This window comes from Anabrus simplex, chromosome 14 (assembly GCF_040414725.1).
Source record: "Anabrus simplex isolate iqAnaSimp1 chromosome 14, ASM4041472v1, whole genome shotgun sequence".
Classification (NCBI taxonomy): domain Eukaryota; kingdom Metazoa; phylum Arthropoda; class Insecta; order Orthoptera; family Tettigoniidae; genus Anabrus; species Anabrus simplex.
In genome coordinates, this window is record NC_090278.1 from 65,740,334 (window position 1) to 65,764,714 (window position 24,381).

At 39.0% G+C, this 24,381-nt stretch overlaps 1 protein-coding gene across 2 annotated transcripts in view; it reads left to right on the plus strand.

Moving 5' to 3' along the window:
• Nucleotides 1-24,381, plus strand: part of gzl (godzilla E3 ubiquitin protein ligase) — a 131,016-nt gene that overhangs the window by 92,712 nt on the left and 13,923 nt on the right. For both annotated transcript variants that reach the window (XM_067158249.2, XM_067158250.2), the window contains exons 3-8: nucleotides 259-473; nucleotides 2,526-2,721; nucleotides 14,352-14,563; nucleotides 15,709-15,883; nucleotides 16,832-17,025; nucleotides 22,767-22,980. In XM_067158249.2, the coding sequence (XP_067014350.2) occupies nucleotides 273-473; nucleotides 2,526-2,721; nucleotides 14,352-14,563; nucleotides 15,709-15,883; nucleotides 16,832-17,025; nucleotides 22,767-22,980 (1,192 nt within the window). In that variant the 5' untranslated portion in view covers nucleotides 259-272. The remainder of the gene's footprint in view (nucleotides 1-258; nucleotides 474-2,525; nucleotides 2,722-14,351; nucleotides 14,564-15,708; nucleotides 15,884-16,831; nucleotides 17,026-22,766; nucleotides 22,981-24,381) is intronic.

A 24,381-nucleotide genomic window follows, 5' to 3' on the forward strand; every position in this document is an offset into this window, starting at 1 on the left:
TAAGACATCTCTTTGGTAAAGAAAGTTTCCCTTCTGCATGAAAAAATGGTTTCTCCTTTGTACTACGCTGTTTTGTTTCAGGGGCTCTAAGTTCCCCCTGGGAATGTTTTGGGAACTTTTGTATATTTCTATCAATTGCTTGTTTGTTCTTAAAACTTGATCAAGATTTTACTCTTTATTATATTCCATTTTTCATTACTTTTAATATTTACATAATTAGTTGTGCCTTATGGAATTACTGTGTGTGTTTGCGAACAGGCTGTGTAGAAATTATGTACCCACAATGTCCGCTGCCCCGCCACATCACTGCTCTGTACTTGGTAGCGGTGGCCAGCTGTGTGGCTCTCTTCGGCCATTCTGTAGGGGTTGGTGCCAACGTGATTGTCTACTCCGTCTCCTACAACCGCGAGGAGGTGGATTTTCGTGATATGCCCGCACACTTCGGGGGACTGCTGCCTGATGAGGGTTTGAAGGTAAGGGGCTATCAAGGTTTCTTGAAATATTTATAAAATTGACCTTTTCCATGCTGGATTCTCAGATGAGGCTGTGCACCCTCAGTCCTGGTTGTTGTTATTGTTTATTTATTTATTTATTTATTTATTTATTTATTTATTTATTTATTTATTTATTTATTTATTTATTTATTTATTTATTTATTCATTCATTCATTTACTTATTTTAAGAGAGCCTTATACTCATTTCGTTATGCTCCTTACAACAATCACCTTATCTTCAACTGTCTGTTCATAAAGTCTATTCGTTTTGTCTACAACATTCATAAAAAAATTCTTGTTCACAAAACATTCATAATGTAGTTCTGGGGAATCTGGAGCTAAATTAAAATTTGACATACTTGTGGTTTGGCTCCTGGAAATCAGGTGTCATTGGCAGAAACTAACGATCAGTCCATTTGATCAGTAAATCGACTTTATGACCACTTCCTTCCCTACCCCCAGGGAATTCTGTCACTGCTATCACTTCCCAAATTTCCCTAACATTCCCTGCATTGCTTTCACCATTATCAGAAACTTCATAATCTGAATCAGTATTCTCCAAAAACAAAGGGAATTTCCTCAGGGCTTATAGTACGATTGCATGTGAAAACTATGATGCACATCCGGGTAACAGAAGATACTTATTTATTCCACCACCATCTTTCCTTAAAGAAATGAGGTAGAGTCAAAACCATTTATTGCAACATCACTCTTAACGATGTATTGGATTTAACGACAAAATCTAACGGTCCTTTTTATATCCTGCGTAAACACTGTGTTTAATAAATTGCTTAGTACATCATCACTTATTATGACATGCTGTGTAAAATGGTGTATTTTTATCACGTTTTCAGAAAAATGTATCGACTGTAACACCCAATGTTGATTTTTGTTTGTTACTTGTTGGGGATTGCTGACAACAATGTAAAGCTTATTTTCAAAGTCTTGTTTTCAGTAGACAGTAGATTTCAAATCATTCTGTCTCTTAAATAGTTAGGCAGGCATCGCTGTGAAGATGCTGGAAAAGAAAGTGTTTAATATTGAAGAAAGGTCCCTAATAATATGGTGATTACAAAATGGAGAAACAAGCATCAGCATTGCCAAGGAATTGGGTGCATCACCCTCAACTATCTCCACAACTTAGGAGGACAGAGGGAACATCTCGTTTATTAGCCAAGACCATGTGCGACATTATTGATGGATTTACATTGTTGCTACATCTTTTCCTCACTTATTATTTTATATTTTGCTTACATATTATTCCTGTACGTACTGTGTAAACATTACAAGAAAGTTTCTCTCGGTCCCACCCTCAAATACTCTATTGCAAGTAAAGTACTTACTTCACTTATGTTTTTTGAAGTTTTAACTTTATTCTGTTAATTAACCATGCTGGAGTGCAGCCTAAAACTTACAAATATGACGTGTTTAGCAACAACAACAAAATTGGTCTTGACTGCACTTGAATATGTAGCAAACAGGCTGTAACAGCATCCAAACACGTTTCAAATAAATAAGAGTATTCTACGGCAGCACCGAAACAGCAGCTTTCAAATTGAGTTAACTCTACCACAGCAACTGGTAGAGCTTACTGGCAGGCCACTTTGTGCAGATCGAGTATATTCAGTTGCAGCAGTTAAACGATTAATGTAGGAAGACTTGTGCCTAGTGTATGTAGCATTGAAGAAACTAGACTTGTCTGGAATTAATTGGCTGCTCAATACAGGTTTTGTAGCGGTGAGCAGATATGGTCAGTTTGCACTCCTTCATCAGCAACCTTGAAGGTGATTTGTATTATTTATTTACGACAGTTCTGACAACAGAAACATGGAAGTTATAGTGAAGCGAGCCCCATGTAAATATAAAATTATTTCCTAGGGCAGTGCTTAGTGGTGTTATCCAGAAACATACTTAATTTAAGAGAGCCTTATACTCAATTCGTTATGCTCCTTAAAACAATCACCGGCACAATCAGTCGCTATATGTCTTTTCTTGTTTCTTGGTATACTCATTTATGTCCTTTTGTTCTAGGGTATGGTTGTGTATGCAGAACCTGCCAATGCGTGCGCTCCAATCCAGCCTCCACCCAACTACACTGGCAACTACCTCGGCAAATGGGTGGTGCTAATTCGCCGATATGATTGCTCATTCGAAGAGAAGGTGCGCAATGCACAGAAGGCTAACTATAGTGCTGCCATTGTGCATAATGTCAACTCCAGTGACCTGGGTGAGAATCTCCCATTGAAGTTTCAGTTTGTTGTTTTCTCTCCTCTTCCTCTTTCTTGTGTGCATTTGCTTGTTGATTAATACTCTGTTTGCTTGGAAAATGTGCATACAAGTATATACAGGTCATTCAATTAATGCAGAAGCGCAGCTGAGCCCTGGTTCAGCAAGCTATCGCTTCCTGCCAACTGGAAAGTATGGGAGCAAGCTAGAGTGACTGCCTGGTGAATTCTAATGCACTTTAAAAGTACTTGTCCCTGATCGTGAAGAGGTTCCTTGTGAAGTAGATCAGGTTTTTCAGCCCTCCAATATTGGCTGTTGAGCATTTACATACCTACGCAAGTAAAACCACGCTTGGTCTGGGAAGAGAAAGACATAGGGATCAAATTTCTGCATCGTACACTTTAAATCAAATAGCGAATATTTAAGATTAACTTAAATATTATATTTAAGTTGTCCGCCTATTCAATACATATATAATTTATTACATTTAGTACATGTTTCGTCCCCTGAGGGACATCATCAGCTATAATAAACTACAATCATATATCAGAATACCAACCTTACATTATTAAATTGGAATGATGCATTAAAAACATTGTTGTATGATAGGACATTTAAAATAAAATATTGGCCACCTTTGTTAAAGTTGCAAGTCATATAATCAATAAAACTGGTTGAATTGTTCGTTAAACTCTTCATGATAAAGTTTGTGGGAACTAACAGTCGTATTCATAAAGTCTTGAAATTATCGTTGTTGTAAGAACTCTTGATTTAAAGTATTTCTTGATGAAAGATCTACAAAATCTTTGATGGACATTCCTTAATTTTTATATAAGATTGAATGCTTCAGAATTTAAAGTCAATACGGGGCCGAAGCAGTAAAGTTATTTGTAGAACTGAATACTATTCTGTCTGAAATTTAAAAAAAAAAAACCTAAGTGTACGTAAAGAGAGATGGAAGATGAAATAATATAATATGATTTAAATTGTGTTACTTCCTTGTTAATGGCCCCGATGTGCAGAAAATGACTCTCTTTTGCTGGGGTGAGTGTGTATCTGATTCAAAACAGCTACTGGTAGTTGCTATGTGGAGGGGAAGTGGGAGGGCGTGTCCTGTGTGTCACTGAGCGTGTGATACGTTAAAGTTTGACGTTCCCTTCTAGCTTTCGCTTTAGTTCTTTATACACGATGTTATACTTCTTAGAAGTGATTGAACTTGTGATGAGTACATTGCACAACCGTTACACGAAACAACGTGGTCAGACAGTGACTAACTGCTGCTCTCATTCGCAACACAAGGAAAAAAAAGGGAACAGCAAATGTGAGGGGGTGAAAAAAAAAGGTTGAGACGAGCGTGACTCAAACTTGCCATCTTCATAACTGAAGTGGAGAACCTTAACCACTCGACCACTGCGCGGCACAATCTCTCGCTTGATGGTACCTGGCATGCTAAATCTCTCGTAACTTTTCTTGACATTTACAAAATAGCCTTTTTCGGAAATTTTTGAGAGTTGCGCGCTACTACTTTGCCAGTGTGTTTTTGTGATTTTTTCAACTGTGTGGTAAAGCAGTAATTGCAGTTCAACATTCTCAAGTAACTCAGCATTTGTCTGGAAATAAACACATTGCATCTGCTTCGAATATGCATTCGTGACAATTACTAATAGATTAACCAGCTACTCCAAATACTTCCAGTATTAATTTAACTTTACATAGAGCATTTGTTTGCACCAATATTCCTCTTGGCAAAATAAGTAATCCGAGACTCTGAAATTTCTTAACGAAATATGGTAATTTTGAGCCTCCAGATGAATCCAATTTAAGGAAAAATTATCTCCCAAAATGTTATGAAGAAACTTTATAAAGAATTCAGGCAGTATGTGATAGCGAAAAACTGAGTGAGCATTGATGAAACCACTGATTCAAGTGGTGGGAAAATAGGAAATGTAGTTGGTGTGTTGAAGGATGGCAGAACTGCTTCTGAACATTATTTGCTAGCGTGTAAAGAAATGCCTGCTGCAAACCATGTCACTGTGGCTACGTTGTTTAATGAAGCCATATACTTACTTTGGCCAAATGGTGTAAAATATGACTAGATTCTGCTTCTGCTTACTTGTAGTGCAGCTTACATGAAAAAAAGCAGCTGGAAGGCCTTTCTTTAAGCTTTCCAAAAATGATACATGTAACTGGCGTAGTTCATGCTCTTGCACAGGTTATTTGAAAGAGTACGGGCTCAGCACCCTCAAGAACCGGTCAGTTTAAAGAGAAAAACCCAGGTCTTGCGTTTCCTCCTCTGCCTGTTTTCACGCGGTGGAGTACCTGGCTTGGCACAGCACTATACAGTGCAGACAATTTTGAAAGCTTCGCATCCGTTGTGAATGCATTAGGTGAAAGCAACGTCAATTGAGGTTATTCAGGAGTTAATGAAAGACAGGTCTTGGAAAAATAATTTGGTGTTAATATCTGCCATCTAAGTTTCATGTGTAAAACCATAGACATACTTGAATTATCTACTAACCTATTTTCTGAAATAGCAAGGAAGTGAGTGCTATTGAAAATAAATTAGATTCCTCTTGGCTTTATGGGTACAGGGACTGTTAAAGGTCAAATATCAAACTTTCTTCTGGTAAAACAGAGGGTTTTAAAACAATATGTGTGGTTGCTAAAGTAGTGGAGGGTGGTCATGTTGGTCAAATTAATGGCATTAGTGTTGGTGACATTCCTCTCTTTAACCATGCATGTCTGACGTTCTGTGATGTGGAGCGATAGCAATCGTTTTCGCAGCATAAGGCGTTCTTCAGAAGTAATCGGCATGCATTTGTGATGGACAATTTGGAGATGATCTTTGTTGTTCACAGCAATTCAGAGACTACTTCTGGCAACTAATACTCCAGCGTATGATTGGTGAGTACGAACTGGTACAATTTTTTCATAGAGTTATATGCGTGCGCGCAGGGGTATGAAAGGAAGCAGCGTGATTGCCGTGGTAGCTGCCAGTGGTGTTTTAACTGTTAGGTCGCGAATGAAAGACGACCCTTGATTTTTCACTTGAGGTTCTGAGAAAAAAATCTGGATTTGGAGAAATACTATATCTCCTTGGGCACATCAAAAATTAATATACTGTATTGTACTTTTCCATATACCGACATCCATTTGCCTTAAGGAGCACATTTGGTAACACCGTATTTTAATACGAAACTGTATATTTATTTACCTCTTGAACGCGAGTGATTAGTGATATTTAAAGCAGAATATTTTTAGCATTTTATCAAATATTTTTTGGTTTTTAGCACATAATTTTTTTCACTTTTTTAGAACATAAAAAAATCTGCTTCCTAGTTATCATTAAGCTTGTGATGTATAAACCTTAAAGCACTTGTGAAATAGACTATTGACAGAGCTTGTGAACGTCGTCATAAATGTTTGGGAAACACGGCAAACAGAGCGTGGGTAGAATGGCGTAGTGATTCATGTTGGAGAGTAAATAGCATCTTAGATAAGACCTGCTATTGACATAGCTGTATACTAGATATAGGTGACGTGCGACTCAGTGGAGAAGGTCTTGGATAGGCCACAAGACTGGACACTAAGAAATATTATGAAGATGCTGTGTATGTGAAGAAGAGCCTACTTGGTTTGTTTCAAAGGAAACTTCTAGCTTTTGAATGTGTAACACAGTGTTATTGTTGGTGGAATTATGCTTTGTGGAAAGGATTGATTTACTGTAGAGGAGTGTTTCTCAACTTTTTTTTTTGTAATCCTAGAAATATTTAACTAAACCTTCTGGGACCTAGCTGCCTCATATTTTAACCTAGGTCCAGCCAAATCACAATTCATGATCTTTTCAATAAAGTTTATTGCAACATTTACCTAATACTCTACAAACAAATACATCCCTTTAATTTTAAACTTATAAAAATTATTATTAACAGAAGCAATTTATACAAAAGCATTTCAGATAAAGAGATCTCGGTCTTTGCAAAGTTTTTTTTGTTGTTGTTAAAAATTCACTCTTAAGCAAAAATAGCGAATAGCTCTTCAAATACTTACATCTGTTGATACTGACAGTTCAGTATGATTCTTGGACTAGTCTTTTGGACACAGTTTTATTCTTCACCATACCTGTCATAGGTAAGCAAGCACAACATTTTTCTTCAGCTGATATCTGTCTATTTGGTTGTTTGGTTTTAATGTTCAAACACAAAAACCATTTTTCACAAAGATAAAATGTGGAGAATTGGAGTAATATGTTTAAAGATTTGTATCTTCCACGGGTTGTAGAGTTATTTAATTGTTTAGCTGCCTGGGAGACTGATTACTTCGGATCGAGTAGGGGTATTTCAGTCTCCTTGACAAAGAACACTGCAATGTATTTGAAATGTCTGCAAACTGTACGGAATGTACAAAAAACAACCCTGAAAAAGAAAATAATATTTTTAAAGCTTTTTGTGGGATAGTGGGAAACCTTTTTCACCAATGGCAGTAAGTCCGCTTTGTCAAATCATTGAAGTTCCCAAGCACTGTCCACTACAGAAAGACTGTTAGTTTGTGATTGTTCTTAAAATATTTCATACAATTTCGTGGAAGCTCCTGTATGGTATTGTGGAACCCTTGGGTTCTACAGAACCCATGTTGGGAAATGCTACCCTACAGAAAAGCTGTGGGGGTTTGTGCAGTTGTAGAGATTTTTGGCTGAGGGAACCAAATGTTAGCACATAATAATAATAATAATAATAATAATAATAAGAAAGATATGGTCTTACTCTCCTAGCCTTCCCTTGGAACGTACAGTATGTCAGCAATGAACTTGACTTTGGAACTTAAATGAATGTGGTTGTGTTTTACTTTGTCCAACAGAGCGACTCCTCCCATCCATTGTTGATAAACATAACCATAATTTGTATTTGTTCCTGTAGTCTAAAGTTATTAAAAACTATTTAAAATAGTATGTGCTTGGTCACCTTGTCAATACACTTGTATAATTGAAAATCATTCATTCTGACATGTTTCAGGAACATGGTACATTCCCTTCATCTGTAAAGTCCAATCAAAGAATAAAAACAATATGACAACTTTCTTTTCTTTGGCACAAATTTAAAGAAGTGTTATATCATAATTCACCATATCAATGAATAAAGAAACGTTAGTTGATATATGAAGGCAATCCCTATTTTTTTATAAATACATAGACCTGTTTATTTCTACAGTGGTTTACATCATTTTACAGCTTGCACATTTAGCTATTTTTCTACATAATCACCATTTAGGTCGATGCATTTTTGTAGACGCTGTGACTGGCGTGATTGTTGCTTGGTCTCAAGTGTAAAGTGGAATGCAAGCATTGAAGAAATGCGCGGGAAGAACCAACTCGTTGCTGCATGTGGTCTTCCGTCAGCATGTGTGGCACCCATCTTCCGCACACCTTCCGGTATTTCAACTTTTCCGTTAAAATTCTGTGAGCGGTGCTTCGGGAAACCTCAGGAACCAAATAGCAGAGATCATTGAGGGTGATCCGCCGATCTTCATGCATGATTTGCTCAACCTTCACGACTGTCTCGATGGAAATTGACAGTCTCCTGCTTCTTTGTTCGTCGTGGATTTCAGTCCGGCCTGCTGCATACTCTCTACACCACTTACGAACATTTTTGACATCTGTGCATGATTCACCGTACACTTCCATCAATTGGCGATGGATTTCAGTCGGTTCAGTACCTTTTGCGTTCAAGAACCGAATAACTGCACACACTTTGGACTTGGCGGTAACATCAAACGGGAGCTCCATTCTCAACGGCTGCCAAGCCAAGACTGAGTGTCTCGGCGCAGCATGCGCATGCTTACATGCCAGCGTGGGAAACACACTTCACAATATTGTGACCAACAGCCACATGAACAGTTCTGTATTTATAAAAAGAATAGGAGACCTTATTTTTGGGATTACCCTCTGATCAGGAAAATGATCATTACGTAAAATTTTTATTTTTGTATGATATTGAATGAGAATACCTAAATAAATTTAAGATCTTCAAGTTTTATCTTTTTCGTTTCTTGAAAATGCAGCCCAGCGATTTTTAGGTGCCGTTATGAATCACTTGACAACATGTAACACACAGCTTTAACTTAGTATCACTCCTATACTGTAAATCCTAAGAAGTGCCGGGCTGAGTTGCTCAGACGGTTGAGGTGCTGGCCATCTGACCCCAACTTGGCAGGTTCGATCCTGGCTCAGTCCGGTGGTATTTGAAGGTGCTCAAATACATCAGCCTCGTATCGTTAGATTTACTGACACGTAAAAGAACTGTGGGACTAAGTTCCGGCATCTCGGCGTCTCCGAAAACCGTAAAAGAGTAGTTAGTAGGACGTAAAGAAAATAGCATTATTATATTAAAAATATAAGAAACTAAAATATTTGCATTTACCTTGATAAGATGATTTAGTACTGTACAATGTTTTGCTTGCCATGACTATTCGTTATATCACTCAGCACCACTTGAATTCCAGCTGCGCACTTCAAGACCTCAGGGCTGGCATGTGTTTATTTAGATCACACCTCACAGTGCAAGAAATTACCCCAAGCTGCAGTAAAATGTCCAGCTGCCCACTTTCTACCGTCAGAGTAATATATATTGTGTCATCTAAGGTACATTTGAACGTAAAAAATTGGTACAAAATCAGATCCGACCCGGGAGGGATACGGTATTTTACACACGTGAAACCTAATCCAACTGTGGTCGCATATGGGAGCGAATATGTTAAGAGATGAGTGATCCTAGATACTTTTCAATAATAATAATTGTTCTGGGGTTCCCATGGAACGCAGAGGTGTGAATGGGTGGGCAGTGAAGTGATCAGAGCAGAAGTTAAAGCACTAAATTTTAAAATTTTATTTATTTTTTTTTTTATTTTTTTATTTTTTTATGGTTAGAAAATCTGGATGAACAATAACATGAGATGAGCTCATCAGCTCCTACAATAACAATGACTTAAAGTCCAAAAATCAGGTACAATAGAGAAAATTATTGACACAATAGTTTACAAGGAACTCGAAAGGTACAATATTTTACAAGAGCATATTTGCTCCATTCATTTGCATTCTAGGAGACTAAGCTCCAAAATTTACTAAAGCCCAGCCCCTTAGAGGCATACGCTTCTTGCCAAATTTACACTAGATAAACTTCAAAAACTGTGTTTACTGTCATTTCTTCTCAACAGTCTATTACACACTCGTCTATAAATAATGACAATTTAACCCTTTCCGGCCCTTACCACCCGAAAGAGCCCAATTGTTCACTTAGCCTTAGCGCCCGAAAGCGCCCAGCTGCATTATCTGGACATGTCTGGGATCTGTGCGATAGCTTTGTAATTTTTTTCAGCAGTGAAGTGTTTATAAGGCATTTATGAACACGCAGTACAATGTACAAGGCTTATGAAATTAAAGAAAAGCGATTTTCTGTCTTGACATTGCTTTGGCAAAGGTCTTGAACTTCCGCGAACGCGGTTCAGCTGTTTCGTTCGTAAACATGGTGGGATTGAATACCGTGGATATTGAAACTAACCTGAATATAGGCAAAGAAAGTGACACAGAATCGTTGAATAGAGGTGGAGGAGAATTTTTAGTGAGTGAATAACATATCAACAAAGATAATTTTAGTGATAACAGTGATAAGTGAAAGTGAATATCGAGAAATCGGACCTGATAGCGATGCCGCTGCAATTCAGGTAACACAAACATTTAGTTTCGTTACTCCGAACGATTATAAGGATGATGTTGAAACTGTCCATAATTCGGAGAGAGTATTGCGAGAAACAGATAGTTTTTACGTATGTTAGGAGTAGACAAACTATTCAGTGACATAGCCTATTGCATATATATCAATGCAGCATTCAAACAGGCACATTCCGGTAAAAATAGATACAGAATAGGAAGACACTTGCCCAGATAAAATAAAATCTTATATAAATGGGCTTCATTCCACTTCCAAAATCACGTGATTATTGGTTTGGAAGGATTCAGACAACATGGGAATGTGACAAATTGCAGCCTACCTCTGTGTCGAGTATCACCCGTGGCAGAGGGGGGTTGTTTGAATCAACTGTGAATAGAGAAATGGATGTGCTGGTATATTTTCTAATATTATTGAAAATTTGAATTCATTGTGATCAATAGATTTTATTACATTTAAGTTTTTCTGAAACAATGCGCTCTGTTTCATTTTTTCCTAAATAATAGGTTGAAACCTGGGGATAAGCGGAGTGAAAATGTGAGCAGGAAAGGGTTAAGCAGGGGCTATGAGTGCCCATTCTAAATGGCCTTAAAGTACAAAATAAAAGGTTTAAGACGATCGGCCATAAACAAAATGCTAGGAGGCGAAACACTTGCACTCCTTTTGAAAGACACTTAAAATCAACATGGGTGTATGGCCCGATATTGCAGAGGCTAAGCCTATACTACAGAGGGGTGGCTAGATGCAAAAATTAAGTTCCGAAACCGTGTGAAGAATTTGAAGGTTTAGAAAATCTGTCACTCCATATCAAGTCGAGGGAATTAATAGAGGGTGAACACTCTTCACTCCCTAAAGTCATATTTCCCAGAAGGAATTTGAACAAAGTCCTCAGACTTCCCAAAAATTTACATTAGTTTACTAAGTCTTTAGAATTTTCGTTAATGAAAGAAGTTCGAAACCTTCCCCTCAAGTTAACTGCCTGGAGCTATTACGTGTAAAGAGATGTCTGCCATTACCTTGAGTTGTTGGGCCTTCCGACGACGGCAAGGCTGCCCCTGCCTCCTAAATACGCCGTACGCACACACTAGACCAGAGCGATGAGGATGACAATACGGCCCTAAAGCGCCCAGCTTTTAGAGCAACTCAGAGGGGAAAGTTCCAGAACTCTCTTGAGCTGGGCAGAATGCCTGTACACACCCCCAATTTTAATTGGCTAGAGAAAAATACACAAAATTCCTGATTGGTTAATAACTAAGGAAGAAGGAAGCCATAGAAGTGCTGATAACCTTAGCACATAAAAAAATAAATCTACAAGCACTTGAGGTTTATCAGTATTGAAAACTGAAAATTCCCTTAAAGATTAATTGTCCGTCCTCCTGCCAGAGGGGGCACATAGGCCGATAGTAGAGACATCTAAAGATTAAAGGTCCAAGTATCTCCAGGTACATAGTTTAGGATTCACAGCGTAGATGGCCTTCTAGAAGATGCGCAGTTCAAATGGATGGGGAAGATGTACCCCCGGTACAATAACAATAATGCAGAGTTATTTTACCTTGTACATTTTTCTCTACGTTTGATTTCATGACTGTGATGATGATACTTCTTGTACAGCCGACTAATTACTCTTGCAGTTTTCAGCCACACTGGGATGCCCCAATCAGTCATCATTTATCTGCATTTAGGGCTGTTGGCCAGGTGGCAGATTCCCAATCAATTATTTGCCTAGTCTTTCCTTAAATGATTTTAACCAATTTGGAAATTTATGAAATATTTTCCTTGATGAGTGATTCCAATCCCTAATTCCTCATGTCATTCCACATCATCTCTCTACTGACAGCTCGGAACATACCACTTACTCTGAAATAAAAGAGTTGAGGATTTCCACCTTTTCAGTCCTCATGTCTTTTAGAGTATCTCAAAGTCAGTACGGACAAATTATGAAGTTCTAACTTGTAACATACCACTTAGTTAAGCAGCACACGATTTCCAGAAACTGACTACGAACACGATACCGGTGAACAAATTACAATGGAAGATTTAAGAAAAAAAGGGATTTCACCATCATGTTGGGCTCTTCAGTATCTATTGTGCTTTATTTTGTTAGATTAGAGAATTAAAAACTACTTGTGGTCGATTGTTTGGCTTGGTGTTTATAGATTTTTTGAAGAGTTTGGCTGATCAAAGTTAACTGAAAGGAGTTTTCACATGAAACTGACAAAGTTTCCCTGGTAAAACTGAATATAAAGTTAAAATACTTTTAACTCTCATACCGGTAATTAACGTTTGAAGCCAACACCATGCTCTAACTTACCTGCCTCTCACCCGGAGGACCCGGGTTTGACTCCCGGCCAGGTCAGTAATTTTTACCTAAATATAAGGGCTGGTTCCAGGTCCACTCAGCCTACGTGATTATCTTTAATTGATGAGCTATCGAATGGCGAGATAGTGACCCCGGTCTAGAGGACCAGAAGTAACGGCCGAGAGGATTCGTCACACTGGGCCATGCGTCACCTTATAATCCTCAGGCTTTCGGGCTGAGCAGTGGTTGTTTGGTAGGTGAAGGCCCATTGGGGCTGTAGTTTGGTTTGGTTTACGAGTAGCCTACTTGTAAGATAAAAAAGTAAACTCGTGTTCTCATCCTGAGGTGGTGCAGCTCTTTCCAGGCACACCCCCATTGGAGGTGAGCTACACGTGCCATTTTAACCACATACTAGCCCTCCTGCCATTCTTAAATTTCTGGCAATACCGGGAATCGAATCTGTGCCCCCGAGGACGGCAGCTGATAACACTAACCGTTATGCTACGGAGGCGGACACTTGTAAGATGAAATGAAATGAAATGAAATGAAATGAAATGAAATGAAATGAAATGGCGTATGGCTTTTAGTGCCAGGAGTGTCCGAAGACAAGTTCGGCTAGCCAGGTGCAGGTCTTTTGATTTGACACCCGTAGGCGACCTGCGTCGTGATGAGGATGAAATGATGATGAAGGCAACACGTACACCCAGCCCCCGTGCCAGCGAAATTAACCAATGATGGTTAAAATTCCTGACCCTGCCGGGAATCGAACTTGGGACCCCTGTGACCAAAGGCCAGCACGCTAACCATTTAACCATGGAGCCGGACACTTGTAAGATTATAATTATACATTATATATATGTATATATATTTCATTTTTTGTGATGTTTATCCAAATTGTTAATGGTTTTCATTGGTTCCTGGATTTTTCGTTTTCCTGTGTTGTACTTTTTGTCAGCGGTTCCCCCTTAAACGGAGAATCGAGGTTCCAGTGTATATGTAAAGGAAACGGAGGTTTTGGGGGAAACGATTGTGTTCCTGCCACAATTTCAGTTGCAGTTGTACTCGGTGCCTCCTATTCAATGCGCAAGAACCTCTGGCTCCGCTCCGTTTATTCCCAGCACTAGTTGAGTGGATGGTGAAGTAAAGGGGCTGGGAGGCCTTACTGCATTTTTGTCATTGTTGTTTGCGTCATTGGCTCATACACTCGTTTGATACCGCTGTCCGTGCTGCCCTATTTTCCATATTTTAGCCTTTATTTTCAATCACCGGTTATAAGCCATCATATATGCCAGCATTCAGAGAAACATTCTTTCAGGGTAGTGGTTAAGGCATGAATGCATACTTAAGCATTCCACTCTCCTAACATGATTATTGAAAATAAAACTTGTTAATTATTCATGCTTATTTTGTGTTTAATTTTTAAATTTCTGTAGGTTCAGTTTTACACTTTACTGTACAAACCATGAACTCGAGTATTAGTGTAGATAAAGTCTTCATATCATAAAGTTTTATAATTTGTGATAACCTGTTTGTAGCATTTCTTGTGTTGTATGTTATTACAGTACCATTTTCTGTCTGTTGATATGTTTATTTTTTAAATATTTTGTGCAGAACCTATGTCCGCCAATCATCCAGAGGGTATCCACATACCATCAGTATTTATAAACGAGAATGCTGGCCACGTTATTCGGGACTCGTACCAGTACGACGAAGGTTACTACGTTCTCATCAACGACGATTTGCCATTCAACTTTAATGCCAACCTTCTCTTGCCCTTTGCTATTGTCGTTGGAGTATGCTTCATGATCCTGGTCATCTTCATGGTAAGCAAGACTTGCTCAAAAGTACTACGTAATTATAGCAGTAAAAAAAAAAAGGGGGGGGGGTGCGTATGGCTGTCATTGCCAGGAGTGTCTGAGGACAAGTTCGGCTCGCCAGATGTAGGTCTTTTTATTTGACTCCCGTAGGCGACCTGCACGTCGTGATGAGGATGAAATGATGATGAAGACGACGCATACACACAGCCCCCATGCCAGCGAAATTAACCAATTAAGGTTAAAATTCCCGACCCTGCCGGGAATCGAACCTGGGAACACTGTGACCAAAGGCCAGCACGCTAAACATTTAGCCATGGAACTGAACATTATAGCAGTAGAAGGTAGGAAGACTTCTTACTATGCTGGCCATAGTTCGAATGCCAGTGTTGTGGGATTCCGTAACTAGGTAAAACTGGAGGTCCAGTACACATGAATAGAATTTGTTAAAGGGGCATGTGTCATATTGAGTAAACTTTTGAGGAAATATAGAAAACTGTGTGAAGACTAAACTAAATACAATGTGTGCATTTTCGTATTTTTATCTGATTGGTGAGTTATAAAATGTTATATCCAATTTTCACCTTCAAATAAACATCCTGTTTTTTATTTAATTATAAACTTTGCTGACTTACTCTTTAAAAAAAATACAATCGCTAACTTGAGAAATCAGGTTTTATAACTTATTATTGAGACTTGCATTTTAGTACATACTTTCCTGAAAAAAAAAAAGTACGGAGGAAGATTTCAGTTCAGCAACAAAAACTAATATTTTTATATCACTGTTGCTTCTTACTGTATAGAACAAATTAGACAAGCAAAATAGTTTTATTAACATCAATATTTTCATCCAAACTGCTTTTAAAAAAATTTTAATAGTGTTCTTATTCGGTGTCATTTTTCATGTTCGGTTGGCTGTGACGGGCAAAAATTAAGCTGACCACGACTTTCCCTTTGTAATATAAAAGCCAGGTATCAGTTAATTTTAAAAAAATTTGGATGTCAAGATGATGTATGTGTATTTACGGCGTTAGTCAGCAAAGATATTCACCTTCAAATAATTAGTAAACTTTTATAGTTATTAATAATCTATTTTCTTTTAGCAATGTTACCAAGGGACTCTTAATTGAACATGCACTTGTACGTGTCTTCAGATTGTGAAATGCATCAAGGAACGAAGGCGGCAGAGACGGCACCGACTGCCGTCCTCGTCGCTACGCAAGATTCCGACTGCGAAGTTCGCCAAAGGTGATCCTTACGAGACATGTGCAATATGTTTGGAGGATTACCAAGAAGGCGAGAAGTTGCGTATTCTCCCCTGTTCTCATGGTGAGTACATTTTTTTTTTCTCCTGAGTTTACCAATTTTGCAATATAAAAATCTCATATTTGGGTTTTCCATATTGACGAAATTTTCCTTTGTACCAATTTTGCCCTGCGCCGAGATTTTGAAAACTGTTTCCAAGGTGCACATCTTTGTTGGGTCACTTTAATGATTTTTTACAACTTTCAGCCAGATGGAAAGCTTTTGAGGTTGTCTTCTACCTTTACTGTGATTATTGGAATTAGGAGACATCTAATAACATTTTTAAACAAAATAAGTTAACGGAAAGGAACAAACAGTGTCTTATCAGATAATATTTAAAATAATAGAAACACATGCCAGAAGAAACACAGCGACATATCAATGTAGGAAAATGGAGTAATAAAAGAGATGAGGACAAACATGAAAACACAAAAAAATGTAAGGACAATCCCCAAATCTTCAAATAGATTTGCTCTCTTCCTGTCAACCCCCTGATGAGCTCATTGCTGCTTCGATGCTTCATCAGGAGGGCTGGCATGAACTCTTGTTACAGTAAAAGGGAGGACAGGCTTTGTGTTTAGCTAGCTTTCTTTTTATCCTACATATCCCACATCAAAATGGAAGATCTGTCAAATTTGCCCCACATTTTCCTCTTTTAATTTCCCTTATCCAGGTGGATTTATTGTTATATTTTGTTGATTGCATGATCATAATTTATTTGCATTTGTGTTATTGGTTTCGAGTGATAGAATACTAATATATTTTGCCATTTTTATTTGATATTTGGTGCAATTTTTTTCAAGGGGAAATTGTATTAAGAAGAGTGGGTTCATTGTATTAGTATAAATAATTAGTTGTGTGTGTTTTTTTTTGTTACATAGTTAACATAGCATAAGGATATTGGATTTGTTATTATTAGGATTGAAAGTCCTATAAAGTTTGTATTGTTGAGTCATTCTGTATATTTTTCAGCGTACCACACTAAATGTATAGACCCTTGGCTGACGCGCAATCGCCGAGTGTGTCCCGTTTGCAAGAGAAAAGTGTTTGCCCACGATGAGCATGTGTCCGATACGGAAAGCGATACAGATGAGACAGACGACACTACCCCTTTGGTCCGGCCAGGATCATATGGCACTCAAGGTGGAACTTTCGTGCCACAACGGGTATGTAGCTATGTTGGCCGTCTCGAGTGTCATTATCTTCTGCAGGGTGTTGTCATACATACATACATACATACATACAAGTCATATTTCTACCATATAAAATAAAAGGCAGGCCCTGATGCATGTGTGGTAAAGAACAACAAATAGATCAATTATTAATTGTATATGCCAAATAGAAAACGTGGTTAAGGTCTAGGAAATGTCTCAGAAGGTGAAGGTTTTAAGATGTTGTAATTTTTTAAAATGCCATTAAAAAGTCTACCTGCAAGTATTAAGTTATGTTTACAATAAATGAATATTCTCTTCCCAGTTGGTGGTCATCCGTGACTGCGAGAGAGGGGTATTCTGTTCATTCATTCATTCAAGTAGAGAAAGGGGGGAGGGAAAATCCACAAGGGATAGCTGCCCTAGAACAAGGTCCGTGTGTGTGTGGGGGGGCGGGTAGACAAACACCCACAGTGTCCCTTGCCTGCCGTAAGAGGTGACTAAAAGGGTCCCCAGGGGTTCTCAATTTTAGAGTATGGGTTGGCGACCACAGGGCCCTTAGCTGAATCCTGGCATTGGTTCCACTTACTTGTGCCAGACTCCTCACTTTCATCTATCCTATCCTACCTCCCTTGGTCAACTCTCGTTCTTTTCCGACACCGATGGTATTAGAGTACCCAAGGCCTAGGGAGTCTTTCATTTTCACGCCCTTTATGGCCCTTGTCTTTCTTTGGCCGATGCCTTCAATTTACGAAGTGTCGGAGCCCTTCCATTTTTTTCTCTGATTAGTGTTAATAAAGGATGGTTGCCTGGTTGTACTACTTCCTCTTAGAACAATAATTACCACCATCACCACCACCACTGTCCTAGAACAAGGGGTACTGTACGGTAACAGTGTAAAAGTGATAGTAATGAACTTGATGCCATACCAATTTTCACACTATTTATCATAGGTTAAAATGAGCTGTTGTATAGCTATCCCCAAGAAGGAATTTGGGAGATGGTGGATTCGAACCCCACAGTCGGCAGCCATGAAGATGGATTTCTGTGGTTTCCAATTTTCCCACCAGGTAAATGCTGGGGCTGTACTTAATCAAGGCCATGGTTGCTTCCTTCCCACTCCTAGCCATTTCCTATCTCATCATCGTCATAAGACTTATCTGTGTCAGTGCGACGTAAGAACAGAACTGTAAATAAAAAAATAAAATTATAGGCGGGATAGATCTAGACAGTAGTAATGTGTAAGGAAATCGGATATAAGTGCCAGATATATGAGAATAATATAAAACAAGTTTTTATAAGAGACTTGTAACAATCAGCCTTTGAAAAAAATTTATACTTAAAAATTGACTGAAATGGATACAGTAGTACACTGTTAATTTGATCGTCGAGGGTTCAACTTTGCATAATCTGACCATGCCACAGGTCCAGATGTATTGTATGTATGTTGGCACTTGAAACATCACATACAATACATTGTTGAATCTGTTTGTTGGTGATACTTGGCCTATCAGTGCATTCTGATGGTTTCCTTAGTGAGTGGCTATTGTTAAAGCAGGGTTTCTTGAGAAGGGGACCAGGCTAGCCCCATGGTGTAGGGGTTGCGTGCCTGCCTCTCGCCTGGAGGCCCCGGGTTCGATTCCCGGCCAGGTCAGGGATTTTTCTCTCGACCTGAGGGCTGATTCGAGGTCCACTCAGCCTACGTGATTAGAACTGAGGAGCTGTCGGACGGTGAGATGGCGGCCCGGTCTCAAAAGCCCAGATTAACGGCCGAGAGGATGCGTTCCTTTCCCGATTATAGAATCCATACAGTGAGAATCTATTCCCAAGTGGTTTCTGGAGATGGTCTCTGATATTCCCAGTTGGTGTATGTGAAGCAGAAGCCACTCCTTTCGAATAAAGCCATGCTGTAAAAAGCATGCCAAACAACCAGTTGATAACTAGCATATGTTACGAGATCTACTTCTGAATGTAATACATAGTGACTGAAAGCGTTCTTTGGATAACTGCTGCTGTTGAAAGTCAAACTCTTATTTTAAAGTATATTTCATGCTTGTTCTCCACATTTATCACATCAAGATTTACCTAAACTGCTGTAAATGAGATGAGAGAGACTGCTTTGTTTAGGTTAGGTATGCTATCAAGTGCCCACATAGTGCCAGAAGTTCCACGACGGGAAGATTAAAAATAAATAACAGGAAAGTTTACCGCATTTATGGATATCTGCAGGTGTGGCGATAATGCGTTTTATTATCATAATGTTTAATTTCATACGATCATTGTCTCCATTTTTTATTAATGCATAGTGCCATGTTTTGTTTGGCGTCCCTGAAAATCGTTAAGTGGGGACGTAAAATTATTATTATTATTATTATTATTATTATTATTATTAGTATTATTATTTTCTTTTGAGGTACGTTGGTGAGTAAAACAATCGTTAAGATTGGATTGTTTTTATCAAGTTTTAAACCTACTTCCCTCCAAAAAAAAAAAACCTGGCCCCAGTTACGAGGTATTAAACGATCACTTTGTAAATGATTTCGCCTGTTATATTAATAGTAACAACTGTTAATATTGCTTAACTTGAGTAAACTCGTTTCCACATCCCGAGGTGGTGCAGCTCTTTTTAGAGAGGCCTCCAGTGGAAGAGAGTTGCATGTACCATTTTTACCGCATATCAACCTTCTCTGGCAATACGTTGCCGGGAATCGAGGCTCCCGAGAATGACAGCTAATTTTGCTAACCATTATGCTGGCGGACATTCTTAACTACAGAACACAGGCATAAATACTATCAAAGGGTAGAGAAGGGTATTGTATTTGATACTGATCAATTTTCAATACGGACCATAATGAAATTCATAACTTATGACAGACATATATTACTGGTGAGTAACGTGAGATACCCCCGCCCCCACACCCTGCCAAGGGTATACAGACCGAAGAGAGACCCCGCTATGATAAAGTAGACGACCTTACAGACAACATCTTAACACCGAGTGTTGAGCTATGTAAATAACCTGACTACATAAGGGGACCAACGACTTGGGGCAGACGAGTTCTTTGGGTAGGGTAAAGGTCCCCCTCATTCTAGGAAATGACAGTGAAACTCACTTGATCCCAGGTTAGGGACGGGTGCGAGAGATATCTGTATACTCCATGTTAGGAGCTGCCTGATCAACTGCTAGTCTGTCATTGAACTTCTTACGATCTATTGATGCATGTTTCCCTCGGCACCTTCTGGTGTAGCGGATCCAGGACCTGCTAGTGTGGTGTTGGGAGTGCTAGCACCAGAATCATGTTCTTGTGACTCTCAAGTCACATGGGTGTAGCGGGAAACAAGTTAGCTGATACAGTATTCTTCCATCTAGTTCTGGGTTGACCTTTCATTTTTTTCTAGCCCTTTCCCCTGTCATCATTTCTTTGTATTTGCATGTGCCAGTCAGTCCTGTCCTGCAATCTCCCAGCACCAATTCTCTGTCTTGTCACTTCATAGCATACCCTGTCTTGTCTAGTTTTTTTCTGTGATACTTCTCTGGAACCTCATTTCAGTTGATTGGATACTACTGTTGCTTCTCCCAGTCATTGTCCATGCTGCTGAAGCATATGTCAGTATCAGTGCAAAATATGTCTTGCAGAGAACCCCATTGTATATTCTCGTCCCAGACAATTTCTCACATTCTGCTTGAACTTAATGGGATGTTTGTTTTGTGTGTTTATCTGTTTATGCAGCTTTCTGTCCTCTGACAAATATTTAAAGCTGTTGATTGTGTTCAGGGGTTAATTTCTGATCCTTACTATACCCCTTCTTATTCTCTTTCCACATGTCTACCATCATCTTACTTATAGCTAGTGCTTTTTCTTTAAAAAGAAAAATGTGGCAGTACTCATCCAAATTTCTTCAACTCTCACTTTCTTCACATCTCCAGATGTACCATCGTCTCCTCTTTCAAAGGCGCTGATTTATCTACTACTTCGATCCGAAGAAATTTCCTTATCCTACACTTGAACAATCTTGGCACACCTTATAACATTGACTTTATGCAAAAATTAAAGTGCTTTTGTTTCTCTAGGTGGAGTAATTTTTCTGAATTGATGCCCAACAATTGAGCCCATGATGGTCAGAACTGCAGCTATCGGTACTTGCGATAGTTTCTTCACATTTACTTGATTCACTGTTCACACGTTCAGGAGATGCTTCAAAAGAATTGTCATGCTTTCTGCTATTGCCAGCTGAACAAAATAATTAGTTATTTTGTTAATTTCGTTTCTCATGAACTTGTTTACCTCAGCAGCACAAAATAAGTGTTTATGCTTTTCAAATTATTTAAAAACAACAAAAGCAGTTAAATTTAAACATACATCAACCCCAAATCAACTATGATGGTTAGCTATTTACTAGTTGTTTACTGCTTGGTGCAGTACGGATATCATTACTGTAGATTGTCCTTGACAAGAAGAGTTTGTTTGTAGAAGGGTGAGAAAAACCAGCCCCGAATTATTTTTGAACGGTTGTTTACAGAAACATCAATGATGGGCTCATAGGCATTATATCTATAGAAACGTTACAAAAGCGGACAAACAAGCTTGTTTTTAAGCCATAAGCCAGCATTTCATAGGGAATGTGATAGGAATATTCCGAATAACATCCAATTCAATTTTTTGTTTCCTTCGAGAAAAAGGTACCGGTACTGCACACTGTTCCGTACCACTACAAGAAAGAGCAGTGGTTATAGCTATGTATATATTCCTTGCAAAAGTCTCAATATCCTGATGCTATCACTGAATTTACAGCTGAACTTCCTCTTCCTTATCTCCCTAATATAACAAAGTCATCTGCATATAGTATTGTTTTATTTGTCCTGCCATTATTATCTTGTCCTTTCTTAACTCTTTCCATATTATAATGATAAACAATACAGGCAACAATACACTTCCTTGTCTCACTCCTGTCTTCACTTTGAACCATAATGTTACACACCCTTTTTAATTTTCTGAATATGGAGGAAACAGGATGGAAATCGGTGAAAGAGGAAGGTGTGCAAATGGCTTCTTTAAGAGTGTGGGAGGATTGATATGGAACAGGGATGTACCACAGAGATGTAAGGAATTATCTTGTCAGTTTTGACATATGGATCAGAAACATGGATGATGAAGGAGAGGGATAAAAGTAGAATACAAGCAGTGGTAATGAAGTTTCAAAGGGTCGAATACGTTTAGCAAGGATGGACAGAGTAAGAAATGAGAGAGTTCGGGAGATGGTAAATGAGGGAACCCCACAGGAGAAGATAAGATAAATCAGAGCTACGGTGGTATGGACATGTTAAGAGAATGGGAGAAGAGAGGATACCAAGAAAGATGTTTGAAATGGAGTTGAAGGGAAGAAGACCTATAGGAAGACTGAGGCACAGATGGCTGAGAGGTGTAAAGAGAGTATCGAGGCAAGAGGACAGAACTGGACGACAGTGTGAGAAGAGAAGTGGTGGGTGGACAGAAAACATTGGAGAGGCTTATGTTCCAAGCAGACCCAGCCTGTGGTTGTAAACTGCTTCAGATGATGATGATGATGAATTCAGAGAGTAGTCTAGTTGTAAATTACTTTTTTTTGTTATTTGTTTTCTTGTGGCTGCTCTGACGTGCAAGAGATTTACTGTTCTGCTGTTGTTTCTGTCAGTACTAACCGGTGAAGGAGATTTGCTTTTAGAGTTGTTATTTTCAAATGATTTCTACTATTAAGTTGATGTTTTATCTCCTCAGGAAAATCCACTGCAGAGAGCAGCCCGTCTTAATCCCTCAGGTTCCCTGTCGTCTATGTCGTCGTTCGGCAGTCATCACGGTCAACCTGCCGTTGAAACCGGTACCGCTGCCATTCCGCCCAAACAGACTCCAGGACCATCTGATGGGGATTCTCTCAGTGGAACGCCACCCAGCACCAGTCGTATTCAGCGAACCAGCACTCCTATTGCACATGGTGAGAGCTATATATCCAGAGACTCATATCAACCTTCTTTTAACCCTTGAAGGGCCGATGACCTAGATGTTAGGCCCCTTTGAACAATAAGTGTCATCATTATTTTAACCGTTTGTACTCCATCCAGTCACTTTAAACTTTATTGTGTGCCTATACTCTGCTCTGCTTTACTTCTAAATTGATGTTTTGGTCGATTTTAGTTCTGTCTGGTGGTTATGTGCTGAAATGTAGACATCCAACCAGTCCCAAGCTGCCATTCACATAGACTTCCATCGACAGAGTGCGATCTCGAAACCTAGTTGCCAACTCTAATATTTACATTCACCACGTGGTTAACCTATCTCACTCAGCGTTGGTGGTATTCGGCACGGTTCGCGATCTTGTGCATTTTTCTTCAGTAATTAGTGTTTTTCATATTTGTCTTTTATCTCTCTAGTATAGTTCAGCACAGTGTAATGTACAGTTTAGCACAGAGTAAGTTAGTACAATACAGGTTTACTAGTTCAGTGTATAAAAATAGCTGTAATTTTATTTGCAATCATGTATTGGTTAGTATACTAAGTGGTTTACTGTTCCCGAAATGGAAAACCTGTTAGCTAAAGCTGTGGTGAATATCAGTGCCAATGACTGGAGGAAAGGTGTGCTCCATATACAAACAATAATACGTGAGGTGTGGGAAAATGAAGGTGTAGTGGAGAACTGCATCGAAAGTTTAATAATATCTTTGCGAACTGGTGATAGTGACAGTGATTCATTGTTGAAGGGTTCCCGTGACTCTGAGATCAGTATAGTGTTCTCTTTGTAGCCAATAACCTCCTTCCTGTGCCAGCCATTAGCGCTGAGTGATGTGTTATTTCGTCATTCTTTCTTCTTCTTCTTCTTCTTCTTCTTAATGAAAATGAAAACCTACAACCTGTTTTCCAGTCATTGACCGGGTCAGATATGTAACGAATGATATAGGCTATTAGTACGATGGGGTCACCACTCCCAAAGTGATTTATTAATGGCTGATAGATGCTATGAAATGAGAATGGAGAGTGTTGCTGGAATGAAATATGACACAAATCTCACGTGGAGTGACCGAGATTTGAATCACGGAACCCAGCGGTGAGAGGCCGGCGCGCTGCCGCCTGAGGCACGGAGGCCCTTTTATTCTTAATAATACAGTGGAATCCCGATTCTCCGTTTTGGGAGGTACCACGGGGAAAAAACGTACAACACGGGAAAACGGAAAATCTGGGAACGAATGAACCATCAACAATTCGGCTAAACATCACAAAAATGAAATATGTATAATATTACAAACACTCCTAAACCAAACTGAACTACAGCCCCAATAGGCCTTCCGCCTACGAAACGACCGCTGCTCGGTCCGAAGGCCTGGAGATTACAAGGTGACGC